This window comes from Caretta caretta, chromosome 2 (assembly GCF_965140235.1).
Source record: "Caretta caretta isolate rCarCar2 chromosome 2, rCarCar1.hap1, whole genome shotgun sequence".
NCBI lineage: Eukaryota > Metazoa > Chordata > Testudines > Cheloniidae > Caretta > Caretta caretta.
In genome coordinates this window covers 43,841,045-43,861,930 of record NC_134207.1, presented here as the reverse complement: position 1 = coordinate 43,861,930, position 20,886 = coordinate 43,841,045, and the positions used below count along the sequence as shown (strand labels likewise).

General features: G+C 43.2%; 1 protein-coding gene across 2 annotated transcripts in view; it reads right to left on the bottom strand.

The window, feature by feature from the left end:
* Window positions 1–810: 810 nt before the first annotated feature.
* Window positions 811–20,886, bottom strand: part of RAD54B (RAD54 homolog B) — a 124,060-nt gene continuing 103,984 nt past the window's right edge. For both annotated transcript variants that reach the window (XM_048841216.2, XM_048841217.2), the window contains exons 10-15: window positions 18,573–18,863; window positions 12,911–13,086; window positions 8,303–8,564; window positions 6,756–6,822; window positions 5,687–5,887; window positions 811–2,050 (exon numbers count right to left, since the gene is read on the bottom strand). In XM_048841216.2, coding sequence (XP_048697173.2) covers window positions 1,830–2,050; window positions 5,687–5,887; window positions 6,756–6,822; window positions 8,303–8,564; window positions 12,911–13,086; window positions 18,573–18,863 — 1,218 coding nt within the window. In that variant the 3' untranslated portion in view covers window positions 811–1,829. The remainder of the gene's footprint in view (window positions 2,051–5,686; window positions 5,888–6,755; window positions 6,823–8,302; window positions 8,565–12,910; window positions 13,087–18,572; window positions 18,864–20,886) is intronic.

Here is a 20,886-nt window from a genome sequence, read left to right as displayed (position 1 = left end):
GGTCTAAGGCACAGATCCTCAAAATTATTTAGGCCCCTAACTTCCAGCCCAAATATCTTTGAGGATCTTGGCCCAAGACACTATATGCCATCTGAGGGTTGGTGTAAAGGAGAAGAGTTCCACTGCATGATTACACACCAGAACAGAAAGTGGTAGGTGCAGAAACCAGCTCTCCTGCTTTATGCCAGCTGAGAGCTCCCACCCCCAACAGGGGAACTCTCAGCTGGCATAGAGCTGGGCTGGAATTCTAGCCAGTAGCGGCCTAGACTGTTACTGAGCATCTGGCTGCATATTAACCAAAATAAACTGATCATGCGGAAGAATAAAAGGTTTTGACCATAGAGAATTTGCACCAGGTTATTTCATTCTGATCCTCAATGGAGGACATAGACTCACACACCAACAGAACTTGTCTTTTTAAAGTGTTTACATTTTAGTGCCCCCCTCAATCTCTCACTTCCCTCCCCTACTTAGACTACCCAAAATCATTGCATTTAGAAAGTTCAGTGCTTTCTTTGTTCCTGTCATTAGTTCTCTGCACTTAAATACCATGACAGGTGCATCAAAAATAGATTCACGGTGGAGTCAGTGGGAACCAGGGCGATGGGAGCCCTAAATGTTGTGAACAACTAAAATGGAGGACAAATCAATTAGTTATTTCCTGCAGGTTGGGCTTTATAGTGGACACTCCAGAAACCTAACATAGTTACCAACTGTTCTGTCTTTATACAGCACGTAACACACTGATCAATGATTAGGGCCCCCCAGCACCACCACAATACAAATAAATAAATACCAATGAATTCCAAATTACAATTTTAATTTTATTAAAAGTGATTTCACTTTCTATACACTTCTAGTATTCCTGGAAATAATGCCACATTTTTGTTCATAAGATTCCATTTTTCACATTTGTGAATAAAATATTCTTCTTATAGAGAGGAATTGCATAGCTGAGATACCACACAAGGTATTTTTAAAGCTATAATTGCTATTTCAGATTCTTATGCCTGATCACATAAAGAAACAAATCATCATCCTAATATTATACTGCAATTACATTGTATGCATGCTTTGAGATTCAGAAAAATATGTTCGCCATATCTATTTAGATAGAAATAACATGCACCTGCATTGAGTATAGCTGGGAACCACAGAATGTTAATTTCCCCAACTAAATGCACCGTGCACTGCTGTTTCTTATAAAAGATGGTCAAGCACAATTAAGTTGTGGTCTCAGAATCTGGGTCTGATGGACCACTATGCTATTCTAGTTTTATGCTGGGGTAACTCCACTGAAACCATGAGTTATATTGGGGTAAAGCTGGAGTAATGTAGTGGTGAATCAGGCCCATTATCTTTACAGGTGCAGAGACAAATCCAGTCAGAGATTTGTAAACATCACATATATACTATAGCCTAATGTACCTTCTAACATCCAGCTAAGTTGTCATCTCTGTATTATTATTATTAATGTATTATTATCATTGAAAGAAAACTGTCAGGTAGTTTGGGCCTAACTAGGAGGTTGTGTAAAATAGTTTTAACCACTACTAATTATTATACCAAACCAGCAGATGTGTTGAAAAGCAAATTAAATTTTTAAAATTCTTTCAGTTATAACTATTTACTAATAAGTTACTTTTAATCTGATGGTATCTCTCTAACTTTACAAAAAACATCAACAGCTGTACATTTACACAGAAACCTCCTCGTAAAAACACTGAGTTTTGGCATCAACATAAAGGCATCTGCATACTTTACTTTTCTTTGAAGACTGGCACCAGTGAGTATAAGGCACATCATGTACATGGAAAAATAATTTAGTTTTATGGAGTGGGAGTAGCTGGATTGGTTACATTCTGGAAAATAAAAGAAATACTCGTCTTTATTCTTTCAAGGAAGGGATCAGCAAGAGTCTGGTGCTGCCCCGAAAAGTGTTTCCATTGCATCAGCTGCGACATAGAAAGAGGTTTCTTTGAATCAGCCCTCTCATGATGTTGTCCAAGCTGGCAACCTCTATACACAGAGAGCTTTTCTGAAGAAGGATCTGAAAAGTGATAAAGTGAAACAGAGATTGAGAACTACCAAAAAAATTCTCAGTCTGGATCAGTATTGTATTTTCCAGAACAGCAAGTGCAACCTTCTACACCAATACAAGCCACACATACACAAAAACGTAAATTACTTGTTAATTTTATTTCTCAAAAATCCCCCTCTGCCAGCCCAGAGTACAAGTCCTGGTACAAGTAGATGGAATGGAAAGTTTCTTATCTGATCATTTCCTTTCTGCTAGCAGCATCTCCTGCAATTCTGTGACACATGGGCTATTCCCCTCTTCTCTGCAGTCCTGGAAGTGGTTCAGTGTTGCAGCCTGTGCTGCTACGACCCCCTTTTCTGGCTTCCTGCCAGGAGTCATTCCAGAGCTGTGGAGAACGTCTTAGAATAGGAGTAACAATAACCTGAATCCCAACCAGTGAACTATGTACAGTGGGCTACTTGGCCCACAAACTGTAGATATAGAAATGAAATGTTGTTCTTTGGTTAATAAAGCCATACAGGATAGGAAGAATTGTGGGAGATGCTGCTAGCCGGGAGAAAATCACTGCTAAGAAATTTTCCATTCTGCAGCTCAGCATCTCCCACAATTCTGTGATGTAGAGGAAGTAGCGAGCGGTGAACGTTCCCGTCCTCTTCAATTCCCAGACGTACCCCAAAGCAGCCTGCCCTTCCTCCTCCAACCAGCCTGCCCCGCCCATCCTCTGAGGCCCTGCCCCCCACTCACTACATCCCGAGTCCCTTTGTTTCTTGCTCTCCCTGCCCTCACTCACTCGCTCATTTTCACCAGGCTCAGGCAGGGGGTTGGGATGTGTAGGGGGGTGAGGGCTCCGGCTGGGGATGTGGGCTCTGGTGTGGGGCCAGGGATGAGGGATTTGGGGGGCAGGAGTGGGCTCCAGGCTGGGGGGTTCAGAGTGTGAGAGGGGACTCTGGACTGGGGTAGGGGTTACGGCGCAGGGGGGATGTTGACGGATCCAGCTGGGGGTGCAAACTCTGGGGTAAGGCTGGGGCTGAAGGGTTTGGGGTGCAGGAAGGTGCTCCAGGCTGGGACTGAGGGGTTTTGAAGGCTGGAGGGGGATCAGGGCTGGGGCGGGAGTGGTGGGGGAGATGAGGGCTCTGGCTGGCAGTGAGGGCTCTGGGGTGGGGCTGGGGATAAGGTGATTGGGGTGCAGGAGGGTGCTATGGGCTGGGACTGAGGGGTTGGGAGGGTGGGACAGGGATCAGGGCTCAGGCAAGGGGGTTGAGGTGCAGGGGGCGTTGAAGGCTCTGGCTGGGGGTGAGGGCTCTGGGGTGGGGCTGGGGGGTTTGGGGTGCAGAAGGGCGGGAGGGGGATCAGGGCGGAGGCAGGCGGTCAGGGAGTGGGAGGGGGTCAGGAGTGCAGGCTCTGAGTGGCACTTACCTCAAGCGGCTCCCAGAAGGCATGTCCCCCCTCCGGCTCCTATGCAGAGACGAAGCCAGGCGGCTCTGCACACTGCCCCCGCAGCTCCCACTGGCTGCAGTTCCCAGCCAATGGGAGCTGCAGAGCCAATGCTTGGGGCGGGGGCAGCGTGCGGATCCCCTTGGCTGCCCCTATGCATAGGAGCTGGAGGGGGGACATGCCGCTGTTTCTGGGAGCCTGTCTTGGCCCTGCTGCACCGCTGACTGGACTTTTAACGGCCCGGTTGGCGGTGCTGACCAGAGCTGCCAGGGTTCCTTTTCGACCAGGCATTCTGGTCAAAAACAGGGCACGTGGCAATCCTATCCTCTCCACACTAGCCTGCCCCTCTTCTTCCCCTCCAGGTACTTGCCACGATCCTGCCCCTCCTCTTCCAGGCACCCCCCAACCAGCCTGCCCCTCCTCTTCCTCTCCCAGGCACCCCTCTCCACCAGCCTGACAAATACCCCTCAGCTCATGAACCCCTACACCGACCCACCCCAGTAACCTCAGACCAGCATCCACCTTTAGTATTTCTGTAATGGTATTTTTTGGCTCTTGCATCTTACTCTATCTAATTGTGTGGCTGCTTATATGCTTACCCTTGTCAGAGTATTCCCTTTCATCCCTGGGATGGGAAAAAACTGGCAGAACTCCATATGAGAAGCATAATGCAAACAGTTGCACTCTCTGACATCTCCATAACTACTTGGACAAAATCAGGGTGTGCACGCAATTTTTTTCCCTCTGGGAAGGTCTACAATACTCCTGTAACTGTATCTCTTGATCAAGTCACTATCAGGATACCAGGTAAAAAACAGGCCCTGCACGAGTGCCCATAGAAAACATTGAGCTGGATCCTCTAGGTATATTTTACCAGCTCACATGAGCTCCATTTCCCTCTCAAGAACTGAAGCTCCAGCTTTTCAGCCATGAAAAGAACACAAAGACAATGAAATCAGTGGATTGCTTGTCAGAGTGCTTTAACCAAAAGTAAAGTGAAAAACAAAAAACTCTTCACTATAAAAGCACCCTATCTTAACTATACAACCTCTGCCAGACTTTAGGTGAGAAGGGGAGGAGAGGAGAAATGAGCAAAACTCTAGTCTATCTGCTGGAAACATATAAACAACCAAACAGGGTCAACCCCTTTTTTAATTGCTTAATTTCCTGTCTGCATCTGCTGGTAAGAAGACACACATTTAGATGGAAGACTTCGGAGGATTTTAGAAGAATAATTCTCACCACCTGCATTTTTACTTAGTGCTGTTAAAATTCAATTTAAAAATGTTGTAGATATTTCTTTGGGTCTCATTACTATGATAGCAGAGAGTGTCTATTTAGAAGAGATCCGCATTTGCCCCATTATCACACTAGCAGCGCTATTATAGATGAGCGTCTCATGCCCATCAGAAGAAGGGAACTTATTGGGGCAACAGATGCACCTGTTTCTTAGATGCTGGGTCTGTCATAAAGGTTAGACCTGATGGAGAGCGACCCTAATGAAAACAAGATTAAGACATTTCAAAAAAAAATATGAAAACAAAAAATCCTATCCCTAATTTAAATCAGCTATATGCAAAAAGGTATTAACACCACACCACAAAGAAAGAGTGGAAAGGGAGGTATTAAGAACACTAGTGGAGATGGTACTATTTGTATCCTCGGCATAGGGCAGACAGAAGCTAGGGGGTCTATTTTTGCGCCTTTCTGCTGACTGTTCTAATCACTCTTCTCCAATTTTAGACAGTGACCTTGCCACAAATGATTGTCTGAACTTTGGGCCAGATCCTCAACTGATGTAAGCTGGTACAGTCCCAGTCAAATCAATAGTGCAACAGTGATTTACACCAATTGATAATCTAGTCCCTTGTTTGTATCATCTAATTATTCTTGCTCTTGATACTTTCTTTCTCTGAGTTTCATAAATTATCTTGCCTGATTATAACCATTGTCACTAGTCCAATTTGCCCTGATTGGTTTAGGGATTTAAGAGGCTGTTAAAAGTAGAGGTCATTAGTTCAAGGAATGAATCTTTTCTCATCATCAGCTGATGAAAGGGTCCTGTGGATTTGAAAATAAAATCAGGCATAAGGCAATATCATGAGGATCCAATAAAGAATTTCATTACTTTAATCCTCTTGTAATGGGTGTCACTGGAAATGGATGGACCAACCCTGCAAGTGCCAAAGAGATAAAGAACAGAAAGCTCACTTTGATGGTCTTTCTTTCCCATACAGTTGCACTCAAGCAGGTCATGGGTAACACAGCTGGAATCTTCATGTAGTATAAAGAGATTTTTAAGTTCCTCAATGGAAAAACGAATGTGTTCAGATGTCTTGGAAAGGTCTACAACTGCCCCAGAAAGGCCTTGCTTGCTGATCTGTCTCTGATAGATCTTTTCTTCTATTGATCCTGCATTGAAAAACATCATATACATAAGATTAATTTTGGACCAGTATTTCTAAAGGTAGATTCCACTTACCTGATAATTGCATAATTGGAAATGTTGGAGTATTACCTTCAGTTACTAAAAGAATAATCAGAGCAAAGCATAAGAACATAAGAAGGGCCATACTGAATCACACCAAAAGTCCATTCAGCCCAGTATCCTGTCTATCGACAATGGCCAATGCCAGGTGCCCCAAAGGGAGTGAACCTAACAGGTAATGATCAAGTGAACTCACTCCTGCCATCCATCTCCACCCTCTGACAAACAGAGGCTAGGGACACCATTCCTTACCCATCCTGACTAATAGCCATTAATGGACTTAACCTCCATTAATTTATCCAGTTCTCTTTTAAACCCTGTTATAGTCCTAGCCTTCACAACTTCCTCAGGCAAGGAGTTCCACAGGTTGACTGTGCGCTGTGTGAAGAACTTACTTTTACTTGTTTTAAACCTGCTGCCCATTAATTTCATTTGGTGGCCCCTAGTTCTTATATTATGGGAACAAGTAAATAGCTTTTCCTTATTCACTTTCTCCACACCACTCATGATTTTATATACCTCTATCATATCCACCCCTTAGTCTCCTCTTTTCCAAGCTGAAAAGTCCTAGCCTCTTTAATCTCTCCTCATATGGGACCCGTTCCAAACCCCTAATCATTTTAGTTGCCCTTCTCTGAACCTTTTCTAATGCCAGTATAAGCAAAGCAAAGCAAAGCCAAGCCATATGTTTATGCGATTTCCAAAAGTTCCCCACCCTCTTCTTATACTTGCCAAGATTTGCCTCCCTCCAGCCTATGTTAGAGTAGCATTTACATTTATAATATTTCTGACCTGTAGTTAGCAGTCTGTAAATATGCACAGTGTGTTTCTGACCATCTCTCCACACCCTGGCCATTGCCTAAAGAAGATAAAAAGGTAATGATGTTATTTGAACTCTCATTACACAAAGAACATTAGCTAAAACGTTTATTCTTTTCTAATCAAGTTCTTAGCACTTGCTAGCTCCTTAAAGGGACACTGTCAAAATAAAGACAATTTTTTGGAAAATTTTATCTGTATTACTATTAAATCTTAGGTTATTAAATCTGAAAAATTTTTAAAATCTAATTTGCTTCTAACATTTACTCTCTGCCTCTCACCTTGCCTAGATTACCACATGAAATTTCATTTCTGCTAGCCCTAGTTTCACTTGTGGTTTTCAGGTATTAGCATGACTCTATTGGATTTAGGTTTCTAACACTGCACAGGCGTTTAAGTTCCTCCCCCCAATACTTTTTTTCAATATTTATAAAAACAGTGAAAACATCCATTTCAGTTGGGTTTGGAAAATCAGTTTTTGCACAAAACCTTTAAATCTAAAAAAATTACTTGACAGCGTCCACTTAAGTGAATTTTTGGCAACAGTTTAAGGGTTACAAGTACATATTCAGCATATGTGCACAAAGCACAAGTTTCAATATTTAGCAAGCTGTAATATTTGTGGCTGATTTTACTAGACTGTGTTTCAAGCAATACGACAAGTGACCACATGATGGTGCTGATGAAGATCAGGAACAAGAGCAAAGCCTCTGAGTTCCATGCAGGTGATAGGCAATTACCATTATTGTACAATCTGAGGCGATTTATTGAAATTGTAAGAAATTCTTTTTAAAGACATTTAAAATTTGTTAAAAAAAAGTTTTATCCAAGCACTCTTATGCCAGATAAAACAATACCCACAGAGCTACCACAATCATTACAAGAATAGCAGTAACTTTATTTTTTTTTTTTGTAACATCTGCTGCCATTTGATTTTGTCCCTTTCTTCATGCTACTCAGGACCCCCCCCCCCCCCTTAGCTCAGATGTAGCTGAGTTCCCTCTTCACCAGCACACACCACACAAAATGATCAGTTTTAATTTCATTTTCTTTTGGGAAACATAAGAAAGAGATGATGGCCATTCTACTAGAAAATCAAAGTCAACAGAAGACTGGGCCTTATAAGAAACCCCTCCAGGGAGACCAGAGATTTATTCCCCTACACTTTATGCTCCTTGTTTATCCCAATCAGCTGTTCTAATTTAATTTTACCCTGAATATTCAAACTAGAGACAAGCATCTCCTGGCTGAATGTCACAATACAAAAAGAGACCCAACAGCTGATCGATATGGATAAAGTTGCATGGAAAATCCTTCAGATGTGTTTCTGATATGGAGACAAAGCTAATTTAAACATTCTCCTTCCCCACATAACTACACTTGTCTAGATGCAGGCTGAGCAATATTCAATAATGGACCAGTGAGAGATTTAAGGTCTGACATTTTAGAATCTATCTCCTCATCAATTAAAACCCCATTTGGTCCACATCCCGTCCCTGATACACATAACTGTATCAAACCTGAATATCTGTGGCTGGATTCCAGTCAATGTCATACAAAATTAAATGAGATGCTCCAACAAGGTTCAGACCTACACCGCCAGCCTTCGAACTCAGCAAAAAGATAAACGCTGAACGGAATTTATTATTAAAACTATCCACAATCTGTTGCCTCTGGGAGACAGGAGTGTGTCCATCGAGTCTTGTATAAGAGTATCCATAATGTTTGCACATCTCTTGCAAAATATTCAATGTCTGTGTATAATTAGATACCAACACAATTCTGTCAATCAGAGAAACAAAGAACTTGTTATGTTGTGCATAAGTAGTTAAATCTAATGAAGCATTATATTTATTTATTGTAGACAACTGAAGAAATCAAATCACAACTCAGACAAAAATTGCACATCAGCCTGACTTTACTCACCTCTCTTTAAAAATGAAATATTTGACATTGCAAATAAAGACATGTCAGACCTACTGTGAAGCATTCAAATAAATTATTAAAGTTATTTTTTCAACAGGATTTTGCTTAATGTACAAACAGGACCAAGCACAGAGACTGGATTATAAAATTTCTACTTACACAAACTAGGTCTCGTAAGAGGAACTATATGCACCTGTATGTGGCTCCACTTAAAGAAAAAGCTACTGTGAACATCACCACACAATTTGAGAGATTTCTGAGTAGGAGAATTACAGATGAGCTAAATGGGGACATTCATCTGAAGAAAATTCCTCCTCCCCAAGCTGGGGTTTGGATAAAATGGGATGAGGGAAAAAGGAGGGCAAATGACTTTGTAAATATTACAGATATTTCTGGTAAACTGGTCTCCAGGTCTTTTGAGCTATTGATCTCCCACTTACTTCTACTACATCAATGTTTTATCTGATACACTTATTATTCCATAATAGGGTGACCAGATGTCCCATTTTTATAGGGACAGTCCTGTTTTTTGGGGCTTTTTCTTATATAGACACCTATAATCTCCCACCCTCCGTCCCGTTTTTTCACAATTGCTATCTGGTCACCCTACTCCAGAATCACTTGGTTTCAGAGATTCACAAACTTCCCCTTTAATCTCTGGGGAAGATTGTACTAAATGGGGAAGGGGGAAGAGGTCTAACTGAAGCAGTAAGACTTGTCACAAAGTGATGCCTCCGCACAAGCTGTAAATCAGTGGGTTTCAAACTTTTTAGGCTGCGTACCCCTTTCCAAATAATGTAGTCTACCGTGTACCTGTCTGAGATAGACAGAGGCAACATGGGGGGTAGAGGGGCATGTGGGGGCAGATTACATATTACGCATGCGCCCCAGGTTTCTGCCTTCCATTTAGCAACAGCTTTTAAAGGTTTTCAAACTGGGGTGCACGCCCCACTAGGGCGGCATAGCAGAATATTCGGGGGGGAGGTGGCAAGGCCAGATGGCTTGGGCCAGCCCCACATGGTGGGGCTCAGGGAGGGAGAACCACCTCCATCCCCGACTCACCTCAGTGGGCCACCTACCCTGTCAGGGTTGGGGGGGGCACACAACCAAAAATTATAATTCAAAGTATCAGCATAACAGCTGTGTTAGTCTGTATTCGCAAAAAGAAAAGGAGTACTTGTGGCACCTTAGAGACTAACCAATTTATTTGAGCATAAGCTTTCGTGAGCTACAGCTCACTTCATCGGATGCATACTGTGGAAAGTTTAGAAGATCTTATTATATACTCACAAAGCATGAAAAAATACCTCCTCCCACCCCACTCTCCTGCTGGTAATAGCTTATCTAAAGTGATCACTCTCCTTACAATGTGTATGGTAATCAAGGTGGGCCATGTCCAACACAAATCCAGGTTTTCTCACCCCCCCCCCCCCACACACACACAAACTCACTCTCCTGCTGGTAATAGCTTATCCAAAGTGACCACTCTCCTTACATTGTGTATGATAATCAAGGTGGGCCATTTCCAGCACAAATCCAGGGTTTAACAAGAACGTCTGGGGGGGCGGGGTAGGAAAAAACAAGGGGAAATAGGCTACCTTGCATAATGACTAAGCCATTCCCAGTCTCTATTCAAGTCTAAGTTAATTGTATCCAATTTGCAAATGAATTCCAATTCAGCAGTTTCTCGCTGGAGTCTGGATTTGAAGTTTTTTTGTTGTAAATAGCGACTTTCATGTCTGTAATCGCGTGACCAGAGAGATTGAAGTGTTCTCCGACTGGTTTATGAATGTTATAATTCTTGACATCTGATTTGTGTCCATTTACTCTTTTACGTAGAGACTGTCCAGTTTGACCAATGTACATGGCAGAGGGGCATTGCTGGCACATGATGGCATATATCACACTGGTGGATGTGCAGGTGAACGAGGCTCTGATAGTGTGGCTGATGTTATTAGGCCCTGTGATGGTGTCCCCTGAATAGATATGTGGGCACAGTTGGCAACGGGCTTTGTTGCAAGGATAGGTTCGTGGGTTAGTGGTTCTGTTGTGTGATATGTGGTTGCTGGTGAGTATTTGCTTCAGGTTGGGGGGCTGTCTGTAGGCAAGGACTGGCGTGTCTCCCAAGATTTGTGAGAGTGTTGGGTCATCCTTCAGGATAGGTTGTAGATCCTCAATAATGCGTTGGAGGGGTTTTAGTTGGGGGCTGAAGGTGACGGCTAGTGGCGTTCTGTTATTTTCTTTGTTAGGCCTGTCCTGTAATAGGTGACTTCTGGGAACTCTTCTGGCTCTATCAATCTGTTTCTTCACTTCCGCAGGTGGGTATTGTAGTTGTAAGAATGCTTGATAGAGACCTTGTAGGTGTCTGTCTCTGTCTGAGGGGTTGGAGCAAATGCGGTTGTATCGCAGAGCTTGGCTGTAGACGATGGATCGTGTGGTGTGGTCAGGGTGAAAGCTGGAGGCATGTAGGTAGGAATAGCGGTCAGTAGGTTTCTGGTATAGGGTGGTGTTTATGTGACCATCGTTTATTAGCACCATAGTGTCCAGGAAGTGGATCTCTTGTGTGGACTGGTCCAGGCTGAGGTTGATGGTGGGATGGAAATTGTTGAAATCATGGTGGAATTCCTCAAGGGCTTCTTTTCCATGGGTCCAGATGATGAAGATGTCATCAATATAGCGCAAGTAGAGTAGGGGCGTTAGGGGACGAGAACTAAATAACATCACAGGGCCTAATAACATCAGCCACACTATCAGAGCCTCGTTCACCTGCACATCCACCAATGTGATATATGCCATCATGTGCCAGCAATGCCCCTCTGCCATGTACATTGGTCAAACTGGACAGTCTCTACGTAAAAGAGTAAATGGACACAAATCAGATGTCAAGAATTATAACATTCATAAACCAGACGGAGAACACTTCAATCTCTCTGGTCACGCGATTACAGACATGGAAGTCGCTATTTTACAACAAAAAAACTTCAAATCCAGACTCCAGAGAGAAACTGCTGAATTGGAATTCATTTGCAAATTGGATACAATTAACTTAGGCTTGAATAGAGACTGGGAGTGGCTTAGTCATTATGCAAGGTAGCCTATTTCCCCTTGTTTTTTCCTACCCCGCCCCCCCAGACGTTCTTGTTAAACCCTGGATTTGTGCTGGAAATGGCCCACCTTGATTATCATACACATTGTAAGGAGAGTGATCACTTTAGATAAGCTATTACCAGCAGGAGAGTGGGGTGGGAGGAGGTATTTTTTCATGCTTTGTGTGTATATAATAAGATCTTCTAAACTTTCCACAGTATGCATCCGATGAAGTGAGCTGTAGCTCACGAAAGCTTATGGTCAAATAAATTGGTTAGTCTCTAAGGTGCCACAAGTACTCCTTTTCTTTTAACTCAAAGTAGGGGCTCAGCTCAAAAAATTTGAAAAAATAGTGTGTGGAGGTGGTGCTTCCTCCCCATGCCCTGCTGCATGGGGCTGATGCCCAAGCTGCCTGGCATCCCTGCTTGCACCACTGAATGTTCCTTTGTGCCCCCCTAGGCAGGCATGCCCCAAAGTTTGAAAACCTCTGCTATCAATTAACAGTAGGAGGAGACAGCAGCTCCCTTTGTACAGACACACTACTCCCCGACATTTTCTTTTGAAAAGTAACTTATAGACAGCTAACATCTCCTAAAATGGAGTAGAAGGAAAACCCTGAATGATAGCTAGTCATAAACATGACTATATGGGAGAGAGCTCAGTCTAGTAATTAAAAAATATTTTATTGAACAGTTTAAAATACTGAGCACATTAAATGATTACCCGAAGGGACATAAAGTGCTGGAAAGTCTATGCAAGTAACAGGCAGTATGTCACAGAACGGTAGTTTCAGTGTGAGACATCTGCTTAGTTGGTAGAACTCAGCATGAAAAAGAAAACAACCAGATAACTGTCCAGAAATAACAAAAACAGAAACTTGGATAAGTGTCCACCAGCTGTAATTCCTATGTTAATAATTTTAACAAGAGGCAAAGCTGTAGAGTAGAATACATGTACGTATGAATAAGTATGCTTGGTAGCTGTGGGAGTGACAGATCCCTAAGGGTAAATATTTTGGCATCATGTTTGTGTGAAAACAGCAAGTGGGAAAATCAAAGGGATCATCTAAATTCAAAAGTAGCTAATATGTCTCTCCTACCTTTCTTCTCTCTCACCTTTCAGAAGGGCTGAGTTCACGGATCGCTGCCAACAGCTTTGCCAGGACCTGTAATTTTCCTGAGTCAGTTTCAGTGAAAGTGGTGGAGGTATAATCTTGTGGGAAAATATCTCTTAAACCTTCATAAAGATTAGATTCCTCACATTCATCACAAGTTGGATTACATTCTTTTTCCTATTAAAAAAGATTAATCTGTGGTAGCTGCATGACTTTTTGAAAAGGTACTAAAAAAAAAAAAAAGCTTGTCAATATTTTCATTATGATTACAGAAAGCATCAGAGAAAGACAAGATCAAGAACCAGCACACAGATTTTAATGAACAAACAAGCCATCTGGCTGATAACCTCTCATCATTGGCTCTACTGCAATTTTTACAAACCATTGTTATAATAAAATTAAACTTGATTCTATACCCTATAGACTAATGTCTCATCTACAACTGGATAGAGGATGGGGAAGAAAATAGTACTGCTCACTCCTGCTTCTCTGATTTAAAAGAAGTAGTTACATGACATCAGAAACATATGAGAGGTAAACTCATGCTTTGTTTGCTCCTGCTTCATTCTGTGCCAGCTTATTACAGAGCTTTACGGCATTTATTTTTGAGAAAACTGTTCTCTTCCCAACCAGAGATTAGGAACTGAGAGGATGAAGAGCAGCTATCAAAGGTATAATGGATCCAGAATGAAGGGGTAGAGGAAAAATGGTAAAATCACTTAGCTGCAGTCTAACAATAGCTATATCAGTGTAATAAAAATAACAGCAATAAAACCAACTTGTGTTTATATCTCTCTCTCCATCCCACCAATTTCTAAGAAGTTAAGCTTTCATGTTAAAAAAAAGTTTCTAGCATTTACAGTTGTGAAGCAAATTTACTGAACGAACATAGTATTCTCTCTGAGTCATAGACACAGACTGAAACAATAGCTCTTGCACTCTTGCAATAGGTTTACACTTCTTCTATTTATCTCAATTAATGTTGACTCCCAAGAAGAGGTCCCCAAACTGTGGGGCATACCCCACCCTCCTAGGGGGGTGTAGAGGAACGTCCGGGGGGATGCGGCAGGGTCTGGGCCAGCCCCCATGGGGGACAGGGAGGGAGCACCACCCAGCCCCTCCGCACCCCCATCTACTGCTCTGGTTGTGCCCCCAGCCGCATCCCCAGCTCCCAGCCTCGGCCTGGCTCCGCTCCCAGCCCTGACCCTTACCGCAGCCTGGCTGCAGCTCCACCCCTGCTCCCACCTCCAGCCTCAGCCCCTGGCCACGACCCCGTTCCCAGCCCCAGATCCACCCCCAGCCTTGGCCCCCTTACCCCTGTCCCTGCCCCCCCTTACCTCGAGCCATGGCCACCACCCCAGCCCCGGTGTGTGTGTGTGTGTGGGGGGAGGTGAGGAGGAATAGATGGAGTAAGGGGCGCACAGCCTTCAAAGGTTTGGGTCCTGCTGCTCTAAAGGCTATGGATGTTAATTTTAATGTCAATCTAATTATACCATTTGCAGCTGACATTTTAGTAAGATAACTGAGGGAATCATAGAAATGTAGGGCTGAAAGTTACCTCCAGAGCTCAGCTAGTCCAGCCCTCTGTGCTGAGGCAGGACCAAGTATGCCCTACACCATCCCTGACAGGTGTTTGTCTAACCTGTTTTTAGAAACCAATGACAGGGATTCAACGACCTTCCTTGGAAGCCTATTCCAGTGCTTAACTATGCTTATAGTTAGAAAGGTTTTCCTAATATCTAACCTAACTCTCCCTTGCTGCAGATTAAGCCTATTACTTCTTGTCCTACCATCTGCAGACAAGGCGAACAGTTGAACACCATCCTCTATAACAGCCTTTGAAGACTATCAGGTTCCCCCTCAGTCTACTTTTCTCAAGACTAAACAGGTCCAGTATTTTTAACCTTTCCTATAGGTCAGGTTTTCCTAAACGTTTATTGCCCTCCAATTTATCCACATTAAGAAAAATGTGCGGTGTCCAAAACTGGACACAGTAGTCCAGCTGAGGCCTCACTAGTATTGAATAAAGCTGGAAAATTACTTCCAACGTCTTACTTACAAGACTTCTGTTAATACACCCCAGAATGATACTAGCATTTTTTCTGCAACTGCATCACATTGTCAACTCATATTCAATTTGTGATCCACTATAACCCCCAGATCCTTTTCAGCTGTTCTATCATCTTTTTGCGGATACAGACTAACACGGTGGCTACTCTGAAACCTGTCATCTACCCAGTTATTCCCCATTTTGTTGTTGTGCAATTGATTTTTTCTTTCTAAGTGTAGTACTTTCTACTTTTCTTTATTCAATTTCATATTATTGATTTCAGACTATTTCTCCAATTTATCAAGGTCATTTTCAGTTCTCCAAAGTACTTGGAGGTGTCATCTGCAAATTTTATAAGCATATTCTCACTCCATTATCCAAGTCATTATTGAAAATGTTGAAACATATCAGACCCAGGACAGAGCTCTGAGGCACCCCTTATATACGTGCTCCCACTTTGACAGTGAATCAAAGATAACTGCTCTTTGAGTACGGTCTTTCAGCCAGTTTTGCACCCAATTTAATACAGAACACATTTCCCTAGTTTGCTTATGAGAATGTAATGTAGGACTGTGTCAAAAGCCTTACTAAAAACAAGATATATCTATTGCTTGCCCTCATCCACTAGGCCAATAACCCTATCAAAGAAGGAAATTAGGTTGATTTGGTATGATATGTTCTTGACAAATCCATGTTGGCTATTACTTATTATCCTATTATCCTTTAGTAGCAGTAGATCCTTCCCATACCAATGATGGTGCACAGGGTGGAAAATAGTCTCTTCTATTCCTGTCATTTGCTGCTGCTTTCATTTGCACTATGGCATTGACACCTTCTATTCTGCCCTTCCTGCAAAGAGTTCTTCATAAAGTTTCTATTGGGCACCATTTTTCTCTCACACCAGTTGGCTTCTGCTGGACAGCTTCATGTGGGATTCTTTGTGTTGGCACCTGGAGTATACGCTCCAAATATGCCCAGCGTTTCCTTCTGATCCTGGGGGAAAGGAGCTGCTGGTTGGTGATTTCTCAGATCTCTTTGTTGGTAATAGTCTTTCCAACCAATGCCCAGAAATTTTCATAGGCACTTCTTCTTGAAGACCTCTAGTTTTCTGTCAAGCATTTTAGTAGATCTCCAGCTCTCACAAACGGATGTTAGCACCAAGATTATATCTGAACTGAAAATTCCCTATTTTGTTCTGGTGACGTATATCTTTAATTTCCATACATTGCTGAATTAAGTAAATGTTGTGGGTGTCATTCCTTTCCTTGATGTCCCTTCTTTTTGAGGTCTCCATTAGCTAATATGGTGCTGCCCAGGTAAATGAACTGATGTATTTTCTTGATATTTTTGCCATTTAATGTGATATTACTGCTTGACATCTGGGTTACAAGGATATTTGTTTTATCATAACTGATTTTGAGCCCTGCTTGGCCTGCTATTTTTAACAAGTTGTCTATCTTTGTAACTTTTCATGATGTGTGTGGCAGAGAGCAGGACATGGGTGGTCATGCCTAGTGACCCCTACGCTTTCCAAAAACGCTTTCCAAAAACTGGCGGCTGTGATTGCAGAGCCATTGGCCATTATCTTTGAAAACTCGTGGCGAACCGGGGAAGTCCCGGATGACTGGAAAAAGGCTAATGTAGTGCCAATCTTTAAAAAAGGGAAGAAGGAGGATCCTGGGAACTACAGGCCAGTCAGCCTCACTTCAGTCCCTGGAAAAATCATGGAGCAGGTCCTCAAAGAATCAATCCTGAAGCACTTGTATGAGAGGAAAGTGATCAGGAACAGCCAGCATGGATTCACCAAGGGAAGGTCATGCCTGACTAATCTAATCGCCTTCTATGATGAGATTACTGGTTCTGTGGATGAAGGGAAAGCAGTGGATGTATTGTTTCTTGACTTCAGCAAAGCTTTTGACACGGTCTCCCACAGTATTCTTGTCAGCAAGTTAAGGAAGTATGGGCTGGATGAATGCACTACAAGGTGGGTAGAAAGCTGGCTAGATTGTCGGGCTCAACGGGTAGTTATCAATGGCTCCATGTCTAGTTGGCAGCCGGTATCAAGTGGAGTGCCCCAAGGGTCGGTCCTGGGGCCGGTTTTGTTCAATATCTTCATAAATGATCTGGAGGATGGTGTGGATTGCACTCTCAGCAAATTTGCGGATGATACTAAACTGGGAGGAGTGGTAGATACGCTGGAGGGGAGGGATAGGATACAGAAGGACCTAGACAAATTGGAGGATTGGGCCAAAAGAAATCTGATGAGGTTCAATAAGGATAAGTGCAGGGTCCTGCACTTAGGACGGAAGAACCCAATGCACAGCTACAGACTAGGGACCGAATGGCTAGGCAGCAGTTCTGCGGAAAAGGACCTAGGGGTGACAGTGGACGAGAAGCTGGATATGAGTCAGCAGTGTGCCCTTGTTGCCAAGAAGGCCAATGGCATTTTGGGATGTATAAGTAGGGGCATAGCGAGCAGATCGAGGGACGTGATCGTTCCCCTCTATTCGACATTGGTGAGGCCTCATCTGGAGTACTGTGTCCAGTTTTGGGCCCCACACTACAAGAAGGATGTGGATAAATTGGAGAGAGTCCAGCGAAGGGCAACAAAAATGATTAGGGGTCTGGAACACATGAGTTATGAGGAGAGGCTGAGGGAGCTGGGATTGTTTAGCCTGCAGAAGAGAAGAATGAGGGGGGATTTGATAGCTGCTTTCAACTACCTGAAAGGGGGTTCCAAAGAGGATGGCTCTAGACTGTTCTCAATGGTATCAGATGACAGAACGAGGAGTAATGGTCTCAAGCTGCAGTGGGGGAGGTTTAGATTGGATATTAGGAAAAACTTTTTCACTAAGAGGGTGGTGAAACACTGGAATGCGTTACCTAGGGAGGTGGTAGAATCTCCTTCCTTAGAGGTTTTTAAGGTCAGGCTTGACAAAGCCCTGGCTGGGATGATTTAACTGGGAATTGGTCCTGCTTCGAGCAGGGGGTTGGACTAGATGACCTTCTGGGGTCCCTTCCAACCCTTATATTCTATGATTCTATGATTGGACGAGGAGTCACACCTAGTGGCTACAGCAGGAGTTGGTAGGCAGGAATAAGAGCCCAGGATCAGAGCCAGAATCAGCAACCAGAGCCAAGGGGCAGAGCTGGAATCAGAAGTCAGGAATGTGAAAGATGGGGTGGATCTTCAAGGACTTGAGCAGCTGTAACTCAAAGGCCACTGGATTTACCTGTTCTATAGCACAGTAAAGGGAGCCAAATGCCCTGGTGGTAACTCAGAAGACAGCAAAAATACTGCTCCAAGATTTGATTGACACTCTCTGTCAAACCCACCTCTACCTCTCTGCAGCCAAAAGGTGAAAAGTAACAAAGCGGTGGAAAATGACCAAATTACAGCAAAAATCCTGGAAGTACTTGATAACACCACCCTAATGAAACTGACAAAACTGACTTTCTAATGTTTAAGTTTTTTGAAAGCTCTAAAGCACATCATTTTGGGAGGTCATGTGTGGAACTCCACTGATACAGTTTTTAACAGTAACTCATTTTAATTACTTTTATTGTGTAGCACTGTCTAATTATTTGTGTTGAAGTAAAATACAGTAAATACCTTTATGGCTTTAAACAGAAGACAGGGATGGTTGCAGAGTTTTTTCAAAGCTCCTATACATATCAGATGAGGACTGTTTTCTAGTACTCCTTGTAGGCAGGATCTAACAACTCGAGAACTAAGCAGTTTTCTATAGAGTTCAAGCTGCAAGGCTGTTGGTCGGCAGAAAAGTATGCTCTCTTTTTTCGGTGGGAGAAATTTGTTTATGATCTCTTGTGTTCTTCTAAGAATAAACAGTCCAGTTAGGCGAGTGAGTTCTGCTGCTCTTTTCTCTCCTAACTCCTTTTCCTCCTAATGTAACAAACAGAGGTTTAGATATGACTTTACAAGCATGTTCAGTTACATCACAATTCTTTGCTATAGGATTCTTAATCAGGCAGTAGTGAACACGGTTTGTTTGTATGATACCACTTTATGACACAGGGTTTTAATGATCAATTAATATCAGCGTATTTGGTTTGTCATAGGAGTTTTTAAACTCTTAACCAAGGCAAGAGCTAATGCACTATGAGTCACTACAGACTCAAATTATGTGGCTAGGTTCCTGATTTATGTAGCAAAGCTGCACTGAATTCTACAGAACTGTGCTGAAGTGATAAATGAATGGCATCATATCGCAATTTGTACAGCTCCTAAAATGTGGAATGGACAGACAGTGGCAGGAGTTGAAACAGTGTCTCAGGGCTTGTCTACACTGGCACTTTACAGCGCTACAACTGTCTCGCTTAGGGGTGTGAAAAAACACCCCACCGAGTGCTGCAAGTTTCAGCGCTGCAAAGTGCCAGTGTAGACAGTGAACCAGTGCCATGAGCCGCACTCCCAGCACTGGTAGCTATTCCCCTCCTGGAGGTGGTTCTTTTATAGCACTGGGAGAGCCATGGCAGCGCTTTAATGTTGCTAGTGAAGACGTGCCCTTAGAGAAAGTAAAGGAAATGACTACCATCTCAGAGCACATCTACGCTTAAAATGCCGCATAGGTGCAGCTGCACCAATTGGAACAAACTACCAAATAAACCACTGTAGAACTTTAACGAAGATGCTCCACGCTGACAGGAGAGAATTAATCCACCTCCATGAGAGGCGGTAGCTACCATCAACATAGCACTGTCTACATGGGGGGTTATGTTGGTATAACTATGTTGCTGCAGGGTGTGCATTTTTCACATCCCTGAGCAACACAGTTATACTGATATAGGTTTATAGTGTAGACCAGCCCTCACACTCCCAAACCCTGCCAGGAGCTCTACTCCTTCACAAAGTAGCAGAGGAAGACAACTGCCATGAGAAGCTCCTCAGAACTGCAGAAGTGAAGAATTATACCTCCATGTGTTTCATCCCCCTTCTTTCCCTCATGTCACTATATGCCCTCTCCCTTTCTCCAGCCAATCACAGTCCCCTTCCTGCCAGACTGCTACAATAGTGGGTGAACAGTCTGAGGAGATGGAAGATGGCATGAAAGTGACCATTTTTGTGGGGTTTGCCAGGACAAATTTCTTTCCTAGAAGGAAAGAAACATTGTAGCCATTTGCACAGTGGTAGATATGTGGAGCCCTTCAATTAATTGGACTGAATGATAACCAAGTGTTTAGATTCGTTGTTCCTACCATCTAAGATCATTATCTAATAAATAATCCACAAACTAATTATTCAATAAAACAGGTGTTTGAAAAACTCAACATTATATAAACTTTAAAAAGTTAATTAATTCCAATACAGTTGATTAAATAACAGCATTTAACTCTGATTTCAAATCAGAGGCTGAGAAGTCTGTGCTACCACACCTGCCCTAGACCAAATTACAATGCTCTCCCCACCAAACTACTTTGGTACCCCTCGGTCCTATGTTCCAGGCGGGAAAACACTGAATTGGGGCCATAGAGTCTGACACACGAAAAAAAGTGGTGTTGTAGCCATGTCAGTCCCAGGATATTAGAGGGACAAGGTAGGTGAGGTAGTATCTTTTAGTATCAGGTTCCATTGGTGAGAGAGACAAGCTTTTGAGCTACACACGGTATGTCAACACAGCAATGTAAGCCTGGGTCTGAGCATAAGATCGAGCCAAACCCCCCTTGCATCCACACTGCAAATTTGCTAACCTAGGGTTAAGCCCCCGGGTCCCAGGGCTGAAGGGTTTGAGCTCGTGTTAAGCTGGAACCTAGCATTTGAGCCCTACTGTTTTCCTGTGTGCATGTGGCCCCAGCTTGATTCAGAGCCCAGAAGTCCTCTGGATGTATCCCAGAGTTCCTGGCGGCAGAGGAGCAGCACTGCAGGCAGCCAATACAGCAGCCAGAAGTACCATTACTGCCTGGCTGAG